General features: G+C 46.5%; 2 protein-coding genes and 1 pseudogene across 3 annotated transcripts in view; 2 read left to right on the forward strand and 1 right to left on the reverse strand.

Annotated features, from left to right (window-relative positions):
- The window catches only part of LOC144132510 (uncharacterized), a 107,210-nt gene that overhangs the window by 57,782 nt on the left and 30,367 nt on the right, over positions 1-19,061 (reverse strand). The gene's annotated exons all lie outside the window — the stretch shown is intronic.
- Positions 15,029-17,073, forward strand: LOC144132501 (zinc finger protein 862-like). The gene has a single exon (XM_077664965.1). It carries the CDS (start codon positions 15,235-15,237, stop codon positions 16,936-16,938), a length of 1,704 nt encoding a protein of 567 aa, XP_077521091.1. The 5' UTR covers positions 15,029-15,234; the 3' UTR covers positions 16,939-17,073.
- LOC144132507 (uncharacterized) lies at positions 17,691-18,708 on the forward strand (annotated as a pseudogene).

The raw sequence follows: 19,061 nt of genomic DNA on the forward strand, positions 1-19,061 counted from the left end.
CGATCGAAAACCATAGGCCGACACCATGCCTTCTCATTCTCAGTCTTCTCGCGTTGTCGCGATCCCGGCGCGCCGCAGTGGTAGTTCGTCACGTGACACGTGACATGGAGCTTCCCGGGGGAATTCTGCTCTCACTCCCGCCCTTCCGCGCCGCTCGGCACCGACACTTCGGCAGTCTCAGCTCTTGGAAGCCAGAAATGGAAGCTGAATCGGCAGCTACTGTTGCTACAGCAGCTTTAGTAATACTGCAGCTGTTGAAGGAGGAGGAGCAAAGAAGCCGCAGACTTCCTGGGTGTCTCTGTGGCTGCAGTGCAGGAAACAGCAGGGCACGTATAAAAATGTAATGCGGGAGCTGGCCCTTGAAGACAGCGAGAATTATTGCCGCTGGATAAGGATGGATACTGCCACCTTTGAAGCGCTTCTTCATGAAGCAAGGCCCAACATCATGAAAAAAGATACACCTTTCAGGGAAGCGGTTCAGGCAGGAGAACAGCTTGCCATTACTCTCCGGTACCTTGCAACAGATGAGCGAACATGACGTCGCACGCTGACATCCGGCAAATTTCAAACTCAGCGGAGGCAACGTTTATTACCATTTGCGTTTTATGCCTAAGCTCATAAGAAATTTAGTTGAATGGCATGATTTCAGCATACTGCTCGGTCGCTGCCGTTCAAGTACTGTCACGTCTGAATTCCTCAAGGGTTTGCTCTTGCGCATCAGTAGCAAGATCTCAGTTCCCTGTATAAAGTGCGCACAGTGATCATCACGTGCCTTTAAGCACCTTTTTTTTTACTGTCATAAATGCCAATTAGTGTGAACCAGCCAATCCTTTTTAATTAAGTATTTTGAGTGAGTTAAAGTAAAATGAAAGCGATCGTGGCAAATAAGAAAAAAACAGTATAAGGTGTGATAGACTGCATTTATAGTGCCTACTACAGAATATCATGGCGGGAGCTACAAAATAACGGGCTAAATTGTGTTTATAGAAACAAGCCAGGCAGACGAATTGGATAGTTTGAGCGGGACTCCCCACTACAACATAGTTTTGGTGTTCAAAGCATCTGCTGCACGCATTTTTTAGCCGTTTTCTGCAGGTTGCATTTTAAATGGCATCTCAGCACCTGCACCTGCCAGCCCTCGCACCTAACGTTGTCTCTGGTGTGGAGTGATTGAATGCTACTTCTTTGCAAGGGCAGTTGGGAAGTTTTTTTTTTTAACCACTTTCAGGTGTGTTTTGCAAGTTGGGTTAGCAGATAATTTTGTCGTGTGTGTATGCCACAGATTAAAATCCCCTTCTGGAGAAAAGGTAGTTGTCCACATTAAACTAATGCCCACATTGTCTCTTTTGGGAAACAGCGAAATGTCGCTACAGTTTTCATTTTATGTGGCTCATAACACCATATCTGGAATCATATTTGAGGTGTCTCAAGCAATCTACGGAGTTCTGAAGCCAAGAGTGCTGAAGGTATGTGCACTTTACTGTAATTTTCAACACTTTACACATATCAAGGATGGAACCAATGCTAAAAATGTTGTCATTCATGTAATGCTGGAGACAATCTGCAGACGTACACATTCAATCAAAATACTGCTGAACGAAAATGTATGGCGCTAGAGAAGTTCATTTCAGCAAACAGTGCTTTGTAAAGGTTCCTTGACAAGCAGTAAAAAAAAATGCATGTGTATTAATTATGGACTACACTGAAAAAAGTTGTAATGGAGAGTCTGAAACTAATTTTTATACTCAAATTGTGTGCCGCCACTAATATATAGTTGAGCTTAGCATCTCGCAACATTGCACTTTTGGTTGTTTCCCTTTTCCAGGCACCGACATGCCACGAAAAATGGCTGCAAATTGCGCAAAGTTTCCAAGAACTGTGGCAGGTTCCACATTGCGTAGGGGCATTGGATGGCAAGCATGTTGTCATCACGCTGCCAGCAGGGAGTGGAGCTGCATACAGAAATCATGAGGGAACATTTAGTATAGTTCTCGTGGCACTTGTGGATGCTGACCTCAACTTCATCTTTGCTGACGTTGGCAAAAACGGACGCCTAAATGACAGTGGGGTCTGGACCGAGGCAAAGCTGCGTTTAAGAATCGAGTCACACCCAACATGCCTTCCCCCTCCTGAGCAGCCGCCCAACTCTAGTACTACTGCTCCCTATGCAATAGTGGGAGACGAGGGATTTGGCCTCAGGCCATACATACCTCATGCGGCCATACCCAGTTGCCGAGCTGCAGCACGAGAAGAGGATTTTTAGCTACAGGTGCGGCCTGCGTAAAATCGCACGCAATATGCATTTCTGCATCTGTTTTGGTCACATAAGTTTTCTCTTTTGAAAGCATAAAATTATTTCGGAAAGTAGTCTCGCGGCAAAGGTACCTTCCTGGGGTGGGAATTGTGTTTGGGTCTCGGGCAGAGGATGATGAGGGTCAGGGTACGGGTTGCACAATGACGGAATTTGCTTTCATCCAGCTGATTCCCCATTTTTCCGGGTGCAGTTTGCGAGTGCTGGCCTTACAACTTACTTAATTAAGGGGGGATGCTGGTCTTAGAAAAAAAAATTTATTAATGAAGTCACAATTACGAAATCTTCAGAGAACATGCATTTTTGCATGCTGATTCCAAATATGGAATTTAATTTTATGTACAACAAGTCTTTGTGGACTTGATGCAATATGCTGTGTAACTTTTTGTGGAGAGCTTTAACAAAATTTTGCTGCAGGAAACTTGCTAGAATGTATGCCGTCCGCTTGTCTTGACAACAAGCTATGCAATAAGGGTAAAATTATTATCCTGCCTATCACAGAAGTTGAGCTGCAGGGTTTTGAACTTCGTACTTCACAAACGGGAAGAAAAATGTCTTCCCGTTTGTGAAGTGACAACTTCAAAATTCTATAACTCAACATCTATAATAGGCAGGATGATAATTTTAGCTTTATTGCATAGCTTAATGTCAAGAGAAACCAATGGCATGCAATCTAGCAAGTTCCCTGCAGCAGGATTTCTTGAAAGCTCTCCACAAAAAGTTACATAACACATTGCATAAGTGCTCAAGAAATTGTTGCACATGAAATTAAATTTCATATTTGGAATCAGCACGCAAAAATACATGTTCCCCAAGGATTTCATAATTGTGACTTCATTAATAAAAGTTTTTTTCTAAGACTCTCCTCCCCCCTTAATTTGCATTGTAACCAACTTTCTTGCATCCAGACTATCTTGTAATGCAGTAAGCCATACTTCCGCTGTTCCTTTGGATAATGTATTTTGATAGGAGCAATTACTGCCCTGTCATGAACGGATGAAGTAGGTATGAAATGTTTTTTTTTTGTACATTTGTCCTCATTCTTGAACCCAATCATTTCAGGCTATCTCGTGCCAGGTGCACTTCTGAAAATGCTTTCAGCATTCTAGCCAGCCGCTGGCAAATATACAGGGCGCCGATGAGACACAAGCCCCTCAAGGCAGTGCAGCTTGTGCTTGCCACAGTTGCACAATTATCTTCGATCAAGGAGAGCGTCCAGACAGCTGTATACACCACCTGAGAGCCTTGATGTGGAAGATGTACTAACAGGCAAGACACCACTTTCTCCTACTTTGCGAAATTCGTGGCAATCTTGGTTTGCCTGTCTTGAAGCTGTTGCACTGCGAGGAACGCACGAGGCCTACCTAGCCTGTATAACTGTATACGCCAATGATGACTTGACACAACACAATCATATAAGCAGCAGTTTATTAATGTGCCTCCAAGTATTTGGAATACTGATCGTCAGAGTATGCACAGGGGCAGACATCAGAAAATGAAGCACTGTACTTTTTTGCAAGTGCGATCACAGCTCGCCTCTTCAAACATCACCAGCAGGCTCTACAGGTTATGCATCTGATCGCTTCCAGTTTTAGACCATGAGTGAATAAGGCTAGGAGGCCAACAGCATGTCCTGTTCACCTCTGTGGAAACCTGTGCATATCTGTAATCGTAGCTGCATATAGTCCTCTCCTACTTTTATAAGTGATTAGGGTAAAGAGCAAGAAATGCTGTGCCTACAATAATTTTCTGGCTTGCAATAGATGTCACGCAACAGTTTCATAGCTTCTTTTTCTATTTATGCAACACACATGTGTCTGATTTGTCATGATTGCATATCTGAATGGCCCTTTGCTTCAGTGTTTCGGCTCCACATGAACAACTGCTGTCAACCCAACAGATCATTCCCGCTTGTGTACTATTATGTGCAGTGCCTCATTCAATATTTGCATTTGTTATATCAGTCTTCTCTACTTTGCAACAATGTTTATTACTTTTGGCGGGACGGAAACTCGCTGAACGTTCAATAGCCTCAGACCTCCCGAGACTTCCAGCGACCGGATGGAAAGTAGTTCTGCGTCCCAAAGAAGGACTCACAATGCTGAAGAGCACCACCGAGATGAGAATAGCGGCGGCCATCAGGGAGAACGCCGGAATCAAGGACGAGGAGGCACTGAAGGACAGACTAGCTATAAACGCCAAGCAAGGAACGATTACCTACCACTCGCCTAGCTACGAAAACGCGAGGAAGGTGGAGAAACTTGAAACTGTCAAGATCGGAGACAAGGAACGCGATGTGACCACCTACATGAACGCACCAGAGAGTTGCGGCAGAGGAGTCATCCATGGAATTGATATGGAATACACACACAAGTATGTACTAGAAGGACTGAACATTAACGGATTCAACCCTCTAGTCATAGATGCACGAAGAATGGGGAAGACTAAATCTTTCCTAATCACCTTTGAAGACGAGAAAGTACCACGCAGAGTAGTCTTGAGCGGAATCACTTTCAAGTGCTTTCTATACAAGAAACGCTATGAGGTCTGTTACAAGTGCGGAGGACTTGGCCACCGCTCAGACGTCTGCGACAGTGAGGTGACCAAGTGCCGCGGCTGTGGCATGACATCGCCCCCCGAGGGGCACCAATGTACACCGCAGTGCCAACTATGTGGCAAAGAACACTACACCGGGGACAAGAGGTGCAAAAATCTCTTTCGCACCCCTTATATTGTCAAGAAACGCCAATGGGAAGCCAAACAGGAGGCTGAAGAAGCGAAGCAAGAAGACCGAAGGAACAGCCGCTCCCGTGATAGATCCGGCAGCAGAACGAGGTTTCGGTCAGAGTCGTTCCCCCGGCTACAAACCGGACAGCAACAGCCACGCAAGGAGCAAGCTGCAAAGGTGAGCTGGCCAGCTAAAGTTTCCCAGGACTCCGAGACAGTTAAAGAATTAAAAGAACTTATTAAACAGCAGGCAGATCAGATTAAGACTTTAACTGATTATATTAAGAAGCAAGAAGAGCGGATCAAAATGCTAGAAACGACAGCTAAACAACCCGAGCAAAACAAACCGCAACAGGAAAAGGCAATGGCGCCTATGCAAGTGGAGCAGGATAGAGAGGTTGAGACAGAGAAGGTTGAAAAACCCCCTTCAAAAAAGAAACGTACCAAAGAGTCGGATCTTGAGACCAAATTCGAACAACTAAACGACAAACAACAACAGGACATGAAACTACTGAACGGAACACTAATGCAATTCATGAAACAAGTCACAGAAACGATCAGAGTAGAATTTGCAAAGCGAGACGCTGCTCTCACGGCGGAATTTGAGAAAAGGGACCAATGGATATACGCGGAATTCCAAGCAACCAAAAATGCCTTGGCCAAAGACCAATAATACTATCTGACAGTGGAACTGTAGGGGCCTTCTGCGTAAACGGGCCGTTTTACAATCGTTCCTTGCAAACGGAGACAAACCGGAAATTATAGCTTTACAAGAGTGCGGGAAAAACGCGAAGCTGCCCGGTTACAAATCGTACCCGGGCCGAGGGGACAACACGCAGGTTGCCACCCTTGTCAAACGCAACGTTACCGCGCTGCAGCACGAGACAGGGCACGTCCAATTAGATCACACTCTAATCGAAATGATACCGCGTAAGCGGAGAGAGAAAAGCCTATTCGTCTTAAACGTATACAGCTCTCCGAAACAGAGAAAGGATTGCGGCTTCGACAGGCTATTCGCAAAAACGAAACAGATAGCGGGCAAAAACCCTATCGTCATTGTCGGGGACTTTAACGAATATCATCCCGCATGGGGATACAAATATACGCAAATCAAGGGCAGAGAACTCTGGGACAGCATTCTCCACAATGAGCTCATCTTGATCACTGACCCCATCAAACCAACCAGACAGGGCAATAGCGTGAGTAGGGACACTACACCTGACTTAACACTCACCGGAGGCCAAATCACGGCAAGGTGGTGTAACACGGGGGAGGACCTAGGAAGCGACCACAAAATTATTGAGATTGTGGTAGAAGACGGACCGCCCACACCGAGACCCAAAAAGGTCGCAGCGGTAAATTGGGATCTATTCAGGGCGAACCTTCCTACCCGAGACGCAATCAGGGACATAGAATCTTGGGGCACAGACCTTCTCGCAGCAGTTAAAGAAGCCACCGAAGAGGTGGAAGCAGACGAAACGCAAGAGGAGGTAGACAGGCGTATGATAGGCCTGTGGCGCAAGAAAAGGGAGCTAGAAGAAAACCTTGCTCAAAACAAGGGGAACAGAAACATACGTAAGCTCCTAGCCAAACAGAATAGAGATATTGAGGAGCACGCGCTGAACTTAACCAGACAAAACTGGGGTAGTATCTGCGAGCAGATGGACCGCAGAATCAGCAAAGCCAACACGTGGAAAATGCTCAGACATCTCTTAGACCCGGACAAGACAAAGTATGAGGCACGACAACAACTACAGAAACTCGTATATAAATACGAAGGCACTAGCGATCAACTAATCTCTGAAGTGAGGGACAGGTACTTGAGGTGCACACCACCCACACCCCTCCCCCGAGTACAAGGGCGCAGAGAATCCTCTTCTAGATGGGCCCATCACCATCGGAGAGGTTAGGGCGGAGTTGAACAGACTCAGAACTAAAACTGCGGCAGGCCCAGACAGAATCAGCAATCGCATGCTGAGGAATTTGGATGATGCATCAATTAGAAACCTAACAGCGTACATGCAGGAATGTTGGGACAAGGGCCGAATACCACCTTCGTGGAAAGAGGCCAACCTAGTCCTTATTCCAAAACAAGGTAAGAAACTAAGTCTCGAAAACCTGAGGCCCATTTCGCTTACCTCATGTGTAGGTAAGCTAATGGAGCACGTTATTCAAACGAGGCTAAACAGATTCCTAGAAGAACAAAAGCTTTACCCCGACACAATGATCGGATTCAGGACACATCTTTCTGCATGCGATGTTATGCTTCAACTTAAAGAACAAGTGCTAGACAACGAAACAGCTGATACCAGAGTAATAGTCGGCCTTGACGTGGCCAAAGCTTTTGACAACGTTGACCACGCAGCCATACTAGAACGCTTAGAAACTCTAAATGTAGGGGGAAAGGTATACAACTACGTGAAGGACTTTCTTTCAAACAGAACAGCCTAGGAGGGAAGGAAGAGAAAGGCATAAGGCTGGGCAACAAAGGTACTCCCCAAGGCTCGGTCCTATCACCGACACTCTTCAATATTGCAATGATTGGCTTACCACAGAAATTGACGCATATAGAAGGGCTCAACCACACAATATACGCGGACGACCTCACCCTCTGGGTTACCAGAGGCAGTGACGCGCACATCGAAGGTACCCTCCAAAGAGCGATCGAGGAAATTGAGTCGTACCTAAAACAAGTAGGACTCAAATGTTCTGCCGAGAAATCTGAAGCGCTCTTCCTCGGCCCACAAAAGAGACGAACAAAGCCCCATGAACATGGGATAACGCTAACGGTAAACGGGGACAAAATACCATCAGTGGAGATGATTAGAGTACTGGGTCTTAGGATACAGACAAACGATAAGAACACCGAAACGATACGAAAACTCGAATCGAGTGTAAGCCAGACGTGTAGGCTACTCAAAAGAATAGCAAATAAACACGCGGGAATGAAGGAGACGAACCTCTTAAGACTAGTTCAGTCATTTGTAATCAGCAGAATCACATACGTGGCACCATACCTACGGCTAGCCAAAGCAGAAAAAAACAAGATTGAAATCCTAATTAGGAAAGGCGTCAAAACCGCTCTGGGCCTCCCCCCGTACACATCCACCCAGAAAATTCTGAACATGGGGATTTCAAACACCCTAGACGAGCTCATTGAGGCTACCAGAGTAGCGCAACAACAACGACTTCTACGCAGCCATTCGGGGCTAAAAATACTAGAAAAGCTAGGCTTCGAACCTCGAGCGCGGCTCAAACACACAGAGAATATCCCAACAGACATAAGGAACAAAATCAGAATCCCACCACTCCCAAGGAATATGCATCCGGTACACCATGAGGGTAGGCGAAAGGACAGAGCGAAAGCTCTGCAGAAAAAATTAGCCAATAGACAGGACGTGGTTTACACGGACGCGGCGGAATATGAAGGCAGAACGGGTTTTGTAGCCCTGGCGACCAGGGAGGGCGGAGACCGAGTCTCGTGCTGCAGCACCCAACAGAGTGATGCAACAGCGGCTGAGGAGGTAGCCATTGTTTTTTTTGCTGGCTTTAACTCAACGGAATGTTAGGGTGATTATAACAGATTCCAAATCGGCTATCCGCAACTACAACGCAGGCAGGGTATCTGTCGAAGCAGTCAAAATTCTCACAGCCGGCCCGACACCGGCAGAACTAATTAACCTTGTTTGGACTCCGGCCCACGAGGGCCTCCGGGGAAACGAGACAGCGCACGCATTGGCCCGAGGACTCACACACCGGGACCCCAATGCGGTCTCATAGAGTAGAGAGTCCCTTCAGACGAGCGAGGAGCTGAACACGTACCAAGATATTCTTAACCATTACAGATTAGGAAGACAGACATTACCTGGAGCATGCAAGGGCCTCAGCAAAAAGGAAGAGGTCATATGGAGAAAGTTACAGGCGGGAGTTCTTCCGAACCCACTCGCACTAAGCAGATGGCATCCGGCGATCCAAGACCCCAGGTGTAAACAGTGTAATGAAATAGCAGACATGATCCACATGGTGTGGACATGCCCTAGCCACAACGAACCAGACAGGAATATAGAGTCCTGGGAGGCTTTAATGGCCAGCCAGAAAGAAGAAGAACAAAAAGAAGTCATCCGTCTGGCCCTGGACACCGCTGAATCCCAAGGGATCCCAGCCTGCTGAAAGGGGAGGAAGATGACGGCGGTCAAGACTCGTCTTTTTCGCCCTCTGATTCCTTGACGGGTGCAAAAAAGTTATTTCATCATTATTACTTTTGCGAGGCCTTGACAGGAGGGCCGCTGCCAAGCAGTTACTCTGCAATCAGATCAGCAGTGCCAGTTTTCAAAGTGCTGTGCGAGCTTTGCCAATGCAGAAGTTGAGTACAGTTGTGCCCCACTAATGCGACCCCTGTTAATGTGGATGATTCAAACTATGGGCAGTTTTTCTGGGGACCAAGCTTTTTCAATATGGAAGCTCGTCCAGACAATGGACGGGGGGGGAATTATAGCGCCCATTGCAGGTCATGTATTTTTGTATTAATATAAAACTGCAGTATCCACATTAACGAGCCACCACTGTAGCAGAATGTTGACTGTTCAAACTGGAGCTTTCCAATATTTTGACCGCAGGGTACCATTCATTGAATGGCAGTGATAAAGGGCAAATGTCTCTAGTCATGGCTTCTCTTCTGTGGTTTCATGCTTTAGGGTGCCAAAAGTCCACTTGACACGCCTTAGTGTCTGCCATATTCAATGAATGGCTGTGAAGACGTCTGTCTACTTTATACGCTGCATATAAATTCGCTTTTAGCAGCTGTGAACTGACTGAGTACAGATGTGCACTGTGCTTTGCGAGATCTAAGCAGCCACAGTAGGAGGTGTATTATCACTCTGAGACATGTCTCATGGACCACTAAGGTGCTTCAAACTGCATCACTTTAATTCAGTGTAACGGCTATTACTTTACTGCACTTGGTGATCCGGAGATCTTAACCAGAGAATTGTTTTCTTTTTCCTGAACTTTTTCCCTTCACGATTCACTGGACCGGCCGCTCTATGAACAGTTTTGCTCAGCAACCAAATTGCCCATAATAACAAGGCTTGACTGTATTCCTGTCCGTGAAGTGCGAAACAGTCTGAACTTTTTTTCAAAAGAAATTGACCGACAATTACGATATTCGGTAATGCGAAGTTTGAGAGCAGCTATTCAGGTATTCTAGTTTAGCGATATGCTGAGGTAAATAATTTGAGGCGGACATGTTCCTATATACATGCAGTTAAGAGCTTAATGTATATTTTCCTACACATAACCATCCTGTAGTTCGCACTCAATCTTTTCCTAGTTCTTGGTTGTTAAAAAGGAGGCACTGGCATGACGCCTGCCTGCACTGCTGTCGTGCTTAGTCGACGTGCTCTTGAGCACCACTTGGGCGCGTCTGTTTAGAGCAAACATTTCATCACAGGCAGTTGCACATTTCTCAATTTGTAAGTGTACGCTGTGACCGCGTTAAGGGCTGTTGTCCACGGCTCTCTTCAGATTTATGTTCACGTTAATGCACTTTGCTACCTGCTTAACCACTGCACCCTTAAACTCCCTCTAAAAATCATGAGATGACTGCGGCAACCGCATTGGAGGATTGCGTAAGCATTGATGCCTCCCCGCCCTTTTTGCCTCTGTTTACTCAACACGTTGCCTCTCTTTCAAATTTGGCGCAACTTTTGCTGCGTCCCCGCCCAATTTTTGGACATTTTTGGCTGTAATTCTAATTAATTACCGCACATGCCCCTCATAATTTTCCCTGCGAGATTTTTTGATGCTCTATCTAATGCAACCATCCTTTACCTTATAACACAATTCGTTCGAACGTTATCATGACGACAAGCTCATGATGACACAAAACCGCAAACATAGCCATACAATACTTATGCATTAAAATACACTCACACTCATCTTGCACATTATCTGAAACATACATTGAATGCACTCGTAAACTAACACACTGTGTGAAAGACCACCTGACATAGATATAATGCCCCACTTTAACAAAGCTGTCCCAATATCTCTGCATTTTGTCCACGCATTTTGTGTCCAACACTCGTGCACTTTTGTCTCGCCCCTTTTGTTTTCACACATGTACACAAACCAGTTTGTGCTCGGAGCCCATGCACGTTTCGAATGTTCTGTGTGCTGCGCAGTTTCTGCCGCCTTCCCTTTGTTCGCACAATTCGCCGCTCAGTACATGCACTGCTGCTAGCTCGTCTGCAGTTCAGTAATTCATGCTGCGGAGAAAATGCCGCAATGTTGTTATGGCGGGGCCATGATGTACATATGTGACGTACTCCACGCCTCCTGCTAAACACGGAGAAGCAAGGCGAATTTCGCTTGCAGAGGCCAGACGACCAAGGAGGACGGTGAAAAACCTCCAAGAGAACGGAAAAAAGAGGAACACAGCAAAATAGGTTTATTGCAAAGACTGTAACCGCGCTATTAATAAATCTTATCTTAAAAATTATTTGCAGGTGCGCGTCCTTGGGATGATGCCACACAGTTACCGAGGCAGAAAACATTTTTCGACTGGAGGGTGGGCAGTGGCCCTTTAAGTCATGTCACAGACAAGTCTTTTGAGCCAGTGGTGCAACCGTGAAAGGGCGTGTTCTAAAGCCGGTGTGCGAGTTACTCCATATGTATATTGGAATCAGAAGGTGTTTGTGTTAGGTCTTAATTTTTCTTTGAAATTCAGTTTTCTTTTCCCAATATTTATTTCAAACATATTTGTTTCTCGAGTACTATTACCACTTCAAAAACTTCCAAAACAGTGACTCCTAATTCAAAATTTATGCATGGTGCATCCTAGTTCCGGCCGAATTAGTCATTGGGTCTGCACCAAACCCTCGCCAATCTCCCACTACGGTTATGTGCCATTTCCAGATGGGCAACAACAGCAACATAAAAATCAAAATGCACAGACCTAAATTACACTAGGTTTGTACCTGAAGCCCTCTTGAGCCACGATGCAGTCTATTTTTGCTTTCATGACAGCCTAGTTTTTCTTGCTTTTTTATGTGAATAATTGATGGACATCAGTCTTTTGTATCCATTTGTAATCCTTTGTGATGAAAGCTCTTACTATGAGTAGCCTGGTTCTCTGCCACCTATCTTAAAGTACCAAGAGTACGGCTTTCCTTTTTGAAGTGAGCTGCAGCATAATGCAAGACACAATCTGTTGTTAGATAAGGGCGTTGAAACACTCATTTGTGAATACCATATAAACGCTTGTAAGGGGCGCACCCGTGTATGGGCAGCACCCAGTTTTCACCCAAGGAAATATTACCAAAAGTAATATCCGTCTAAGAGCTGCACCCAAACTTTTCACGACTTGAGCGGGAATAGCTTTTGAAATGCACGCGCCGTGGCCTCCGCGATCAGCTCCGGCTGCGAGCAACGGGGCACTTGATCGCGGAGGCAACGCATGCGCACAGGAGCTTTCAGGTGCCGCCCACGGATGGCGCCCGAAGCGGCGGCTTATCATCATCATGAGCTTTTTCCTCCGTTGCAAGCTGCTGCTATCCATATTGGCATCATTATCACCAGCTCCACCCTTTTGCGGCTGCCAAAGGCACGGGAGTTGTGGTAGCGTGGTAGTCCACTGTTGCTGTGGCTTTCGTGTGCTGTCGCCGAGCGTTGCAGTTTTAGCACGATAAGGCAAGCACCTTAATAGCTACATGGCTGAAAGTTTGCTGTCGAACACAGCAAGCGTGCGACGGGCAGGGAATTCGACGTGGCCGAGAAGTGCGTCCAACAATGGTGCAACCAAAAGGACTCACTGAGGAACACAAGCTGCAAAAAGCGCGTTTTCCAAGGCAAGCCGTGCAAGTTTCCTGAACTGGAAGAAAGGCTGATCTGCTCAGTGATGGAAGCGCGGAACGGCTACGCGTTGACAGCGGAAATGTTGCGCTACTGGTGGGACGAGCGTGCACCAGAGCACAGTACCAGCTCGGAGTCGGAATACTCTCGAGAGTGAGGATTGAACATAGAATAAATACCGCTCATTCCCTGATTGTTGCGTTTTTACTATTAAAAATTCTTTTTCGCACACTGCGCGTATGGGCCGCATCCCGAAAATTGGCCCTCAAGTCTGGAAAAAAGTGCGGCCCTTACACGCGTTTATACGGTAAATTTTTTGCAAAGCAATAAAGGATTTGGTCGCACCTCATACCTTCATGTCTTTATTTCATTGCTTTTTTTTTACAGTTCATAGATTTCTTGAATACTGACTGGGTATGCTTTGTTAAACTGTCGTTTCCTTCACTATCCTTGTTTGTGCATTTCTTTTAGGGTGTAAGTTTCTTTATGCACTGTTATGTTCATATTTGTTGTGTTCTTTTTTTCTGCTGTAATCTTATTTTTAAGGTGTACAGTAGTAGTTCAATCTTGATTATATAAAAAGCATCTGCTGCTCTCCTTACAGTGTTCTCCTTGTACTTTTTAATGAAATGTCCCATAGCTGTTACACTGTGGAACCCTTATCAGTGCATCTTAAGAAATGTGTGTATGACTGGTACGCCATAATTTCAATAAACAAAGAGGTACCTTGTGGTAACATTAATGAGGCACGGGAAGGAAAAACACAGTGCAAAGGCTTCAATAACTACACGACATGATTACTGCCGTGTCACTGGACACGTGTGAAAATGTCACAGTGGAAGCGGTCGCATTCGTTAAGGATGTAATGCCGTAGAGAAACTCCTGTATGTTGAATGTTCGTCTTTTTTTTTCATACTGAGCAATGCCTGTTCTGATGATTGTTTCAAGAAATCATGCTAAAAGGCATACATTTTGTTCTGTTCAACCAGTGTTCTCCCCACGGTGGGCGGCAGTGGTTTTGCCGCCCACCTCTCAGTCCGACCGCCCGCATCTCCAACCACCCATCCACCTCTCGGGCTTAAATTTTGCTACAGTCGGGACTCGGGGGCCACTTTCTGTTGATGTGGACGCTACGAGCGCGAGGCGCCGGCTTCCACAAGTCCATTCTAGTGGACATACGGTCCTTAGGGACTATAGTGGACACAAGCGTGCTGTTCGTACACGCTCACAAACTAGAGACGCAGGCTGTACAGCTGGCGGCACGGGTTGTTGTTGTTGTGACTGGGAGAAGGATGGAAAAAAAATTGTACGGGCCTGCCTACTGGCTCGAGCCGAGCCACCACCGCTGCCGCGTGCAGATAGAGAAGAATTAAAAGATAAGAGGAAAGAGAAAAAAGAAAAGAAAAGACGCGCGTCGCAGCAACAACCGCGCCCGCCGAAGCGGACGCTGCTGAAAAAACAGATAAGCGGCCAAAGCCGCAATCGCTGGTACGTCCGGGTATGTGACCTTCGCGCGCGCCGATGCCAATCGTGCTGCTCATGCTTACGGCGGCTTTCTTTTACTTGATTTCATTATTGTTTATGTTTCTGGACAGCTGCATTTTTCTTTTCGTGCAATATTAGCATTAGCACAGCGCCTATTTGTCTTCCGCATTTACACTTTCAAAACGTTCCGTTTTTCACCACAGTGCGGCGCCACTGACCACTCTGCATTCGGACTTGGCTTTGTGCGTTCTAGCACTAGCGAGGCGTCCTTAGCCCTTAGCGTTCACATGTGAACGAAACAAACAAAGTATTTGGAGTTGTGCCGTGCGCTGAAGATGGGTCCGAAGAGAAAAGTTGGACAGCCGTCTGTGCTGTCGTTTTTTTCTCCGAAAGTGACCGAAAACGTTATTGGCGGTACCGAAGAACAACATGCACAGCCAATGGCAACCGATGTGGACATTGTTGAGCCCCCGACATCGCCCACGTCGAAGAGGCAGAAATCAAATACATATAATGATGGCAGTTCAACATCAGGCGTTGAAGCAACATGCAGTGTACCAAATACTGGCGAAGACAGCAAGCACGCATCGGTATTCAACGCATCTTTAATTATTGACCGTCCTTGGCTTTTCTATGACAACATCAAAGGTGGGATGTTTTGCAAGCTGTGCATAAAATATAATAAGAGGCCTTTCGAGAAGCCAGTGTGGAACACAGAGCCTTGCAAAAGGATCCGGCTCGAAAGTGTTAGTAAACACGAAGCGTGCCAGTCGCACCGCGACGCTATAGCCCTTGAAGCACACAGCAAAGTAGCAGTGTCGCCGCTTGAGAAATTGCAGTTGCCGGTCTCTCGCGACGCTATGAGGCACGCATTCGCATCTATGTATTACCTGTGCAAACACAGGATACCGCACACTACGAACTTCGAGCCGCTTCTCGGTCTGCTCTCGCTGCTTGGGCTTGATGTGAAAGCACAGATAACAACCGGAAAGAACGCCACGTACTGCAGCCAGAGGTCTATTCAGGAGATGGTAACCTGCCTTTCAGATGTTATTGAGGACAAAATCCTGCACGAACTTCGGCAGAGTGAGCATTATGCACTTATGTTCGACGAAACAACCGACTGCGCAACACTGGAGCAGCTTGTCATCCACTGCAGGTACATGTTCAATGGGGAATTAAAAGTGAAATTCTTGGCCATGATTGATGTGCTGCCAGTGCTGGACATCCTCCAACCACATCTTAATGATGAAAGAGCATTAGCTCTCAATGCTACCAACACTGCATGTGCCGTGGAAGGTTTTATGGCCAAGAAGGGCCTGCTCTTTGACACCCTTCGCGGAATTGGAACTGATGGTGCACCTGTTATGACAGGAAAGAAGGGTGGAGCTGTGAAGTTGTTAATTGACAAGCAAAAGGCTCTAACAGCACCCCAGAGCTTTCAAGCTGTAGGGATACACTGTGCGGCACACAAGCTCAACCTAGCAGCATGCCAGGCATCCAAAGCAGTTCCATATGTCAACAAGTTTAAAGAACTGTTGCAGCAATTGTACAACTTTTATGCATTCAGCCCAGTTCGAACAGCTGGACTGAGTGCTGTACAAAAAATTCTGGAGCACCAAGGTGGAGGAAAGATCATTGAGCCATCTACCACCCGATGGCTAGGCGTTGGAGAGTCATGCGCAGCCATCCGCAGTAATTTCTCGGCCATCATAGTCAGCCTGTCCAGGGAGGCAGAAGAACGCAATGACATCAAGGCAGCAGGACTGCTCAAGTTTGTGATGAATGTGAAGTTTGTCAGCACCCTACTGATGATGTGTGAGCTTCTCCCATCCATTGATAGGCTTTCAAAAGCACTTCAGAAGTCGACACTGCACGTGGGCATTGTGCAAGATCTCATCGAATCTTGCATAAAGACCCTGGAAGCACAGGGCAACAGTCGAACAAAGGTGAATGACTTTTGTGTTAGCCATGACGTACAGCTGACAGCCACAGAAGAATCGGAGGAATGGCTGCGGAACACCAAAACAACATTTATTAACAAGCTGGTAGAAAATATCAAAGACAGGTTCCAAGACCACCCTATACTGGCAAGTTATTCTACTGTGTTTGCCCGCAGCAACTACGAACAGATGGTGGGTGGCAATGGCATTGAAATTGCCAATGCTCTGGAGAAGCTGTGCCCCACTCTTGGCAAGTCCTATACCCAGGACATGCTTGCAGAGTGGATTGCATTTGCAAACTTCATGCTTGTGTCTGAGCACGTGCAAAAGATGCCAGCAGAAGACTTCTTGCTTTTTGTGGCACATGAACTGAAAGAGCTGTTCCCACTTATGGCGCACATAGCTGGGTCGTACCTTGTGCTCCCACCACACACAGTAGACTGCAAGAGAGACTTCTCAGCTTTGAAGCTTATTAAGACTCAACTGCGAAATCACCCGAAAGAGAAGTCGTTGGACTGTCTGATTCGTATCGCATGTGAAGGGCCTGAAGTCAACAGCTACCCATACGATATAGTAGTGGAAAAGTGGGCCAAGATGAAGAATCGGCGGCTGAAGGTGTAATATGCAAAATATGCAGAAATAAATGCCTCTTGCATAGTGCGACTGTGCTTGGACGTCTGCTGTGTTGTCATTATTCTTTATTACACCCCCCCCCCCCCCCGGTCCTCAAATGTCCACCTCTCAAAATTTTCTGGGGAGAACCCTGTGTTCAACTGAACATTTTGCAAACTTTCCATAAATTTCCAATACAGTTTTGACACATAGGTAGTGCTGACATGAAGCAATGGAGTCGTGCTTCATTAACATGTACACCTTAGTTCCCAAGCCAGGCGATCCATAAAAGAAGCCATCTGTGAAAATAGAGCCTATTGGGGAACTTTGCTTCTTTCCTGGAGCTCAGGCGTGCAAATGGAGCATGCCCGGCAGCAGCAATTTCTGCTGTGTATACGTCGCGACGCACTGATACCGACAGCCGTGAAGGCAGCGACGCAGAGCGCTGCAGTGGAAGCCCCTGCGATAGTTTCGCTACCAACGTGGAAGCAGTGCTCGCTGCGCGTTCTATAGGCGTCGGGCACAATCAGCTGAAGAGGTTTTGCGGCATTCTTGGCCTACAAAAGCCACTTCACTATAAGACATTCCAAAACATAGCGAAGAAAATACACATCGCCGCCGCCAAAGCAACTGCTGCTAATCTTGCAGAAGCAAGACGGATAACTGCATAGGAGACTGCTCAGACTGACGTTGCGGTCATGTTTGATGGGACCTGGCAGAAGTGCAGGCACAACAGCCACAATGGTGTCGGCACTGCCATTTTTGCGGACACTGGCCTTTGCCTAGACTTCGAAGTGCTGACCAACTACTGCCAAACCTCTAGCAGCCACAAAGCACTTGGTGACGAAGAGGATAAAGTATGGAAGGCCTTTCATTCTCCTGTGTGAAAAAAATGTTGAGTGCTCATCGCATGCAATGCAAACCGAAGCAGCACTACGCATCTGGAGCAGGACGCAGTCCTACAACATGCGGTCCACCACATTTATTAGTGATGGTGACAGCAAGGCACATGCTGCAGTTTCTGACGCACAGGTTTATGAGCCGATGGCAGTGATCAAAGAGGACTGCACAAACCACGTTTCTAAATGTCTTGGCACTGCACTAAGGAAGTTGAAGACACCACTGCCACAAGGGCAGAAACTTGGTGAGAAGGCCAACCAAAAATTGCAAAACTATTATCAGATTGCAATAACAAGCAACTGGGGCAGTGTAAGAGGCATGTGCTGTAAATCTGGGCGTCCTACCTCCATTCGTGCTCCAGCAATGGTGTAAGCAGCCACAGGTTTTGCCCTGATGGGAATGAGTCTTGGTGCAGGCAAAAGAGAGCCCAAGCTCTGGGAGAACCAGCTCCGGACCACACCCCCCTCCTAACCAAAGCCCAAGGAAAAGCAGTGCTGCCAATATACAAATGCTTGACAGACTCGAAACTGCTCACCCGCTGTTTGAGAGGGAAGACTCAGAACGCTGCTGAATCCTTCAACAGCAAGATTTGGACGCTGTGTCCAAAGGGCCGATTCGCATCACGGACTGCAGTGGAGACAGCCACTGCCATTGCAGTCCTGTGGTTCAACAGGGGCCACTCCAGCTTCGAAAAGGTGCTATAAGAACTGGGAATCCTCCCTTCTAAGCAGCTGGTCAGACTCAGCTTGGAAAGTGACCAGAGCAGAGTTGACTGCTGAAGCAAAGTCTCATCGCCGCAGCCAGGTGAAGCGTGCACACACTGGGGACTCCGTTCGCAAGAACCGTGAGGGCCAAACATATGCTGCACGAGAGTTCTAATCCTGTGGGCAAGTGGCAAACATGTTGAACTATATTGCCACCAAGTTTTATGTGATTTGAGACAAAATTTTGGCCTCCAACATACAAATGAACTTTCAATTGAGTTTTTCTCAAATTGGTGTTTTTGCCCATTTTTAAAGTTTGTGCACACAATTTTTTCCTCTTGTACTTCTTGGATCACAATGAAATTTTGCACAGATGTTCCTTGGGGTGCATAGAGTGTGGAAATCCAGTTTATATAATTAGGCTCACCATATTTTTATTAGAGCATCATACCAACAGACTGAAGTACAAAAGAAAATGACACCCTAATTTTCATTAATTCTTTTGGCTGAAAAAGATGCAGACAAATA

The sequence above is a fragment of the Amblyomma americanum genome, chromosome 5 (assembly GCF_052857255.1).
Source record: "Amblyomma americanum isolate KBUSLIRL-KWMA chromosome 5, ASM5285725v1, whole genome shotgun sequence".
In the NCBI taxonomy this organism is placed as follows: Eukaryota; Metazoa; Arthropoda; class Arachnida; order Ixodida; family Ixodidae; genus Amblyomma; species Amblyomma americanum.

Bases quoted from the DNA above. Each gene is read 5' to 3' on its own strand.
- LOC144132501 (XM_077664965.1), top strand. From the start codon at position 15,235: ATGAGGCACGCATTCGCATCTATGTATTACCTGTGCAAACACAGGATA.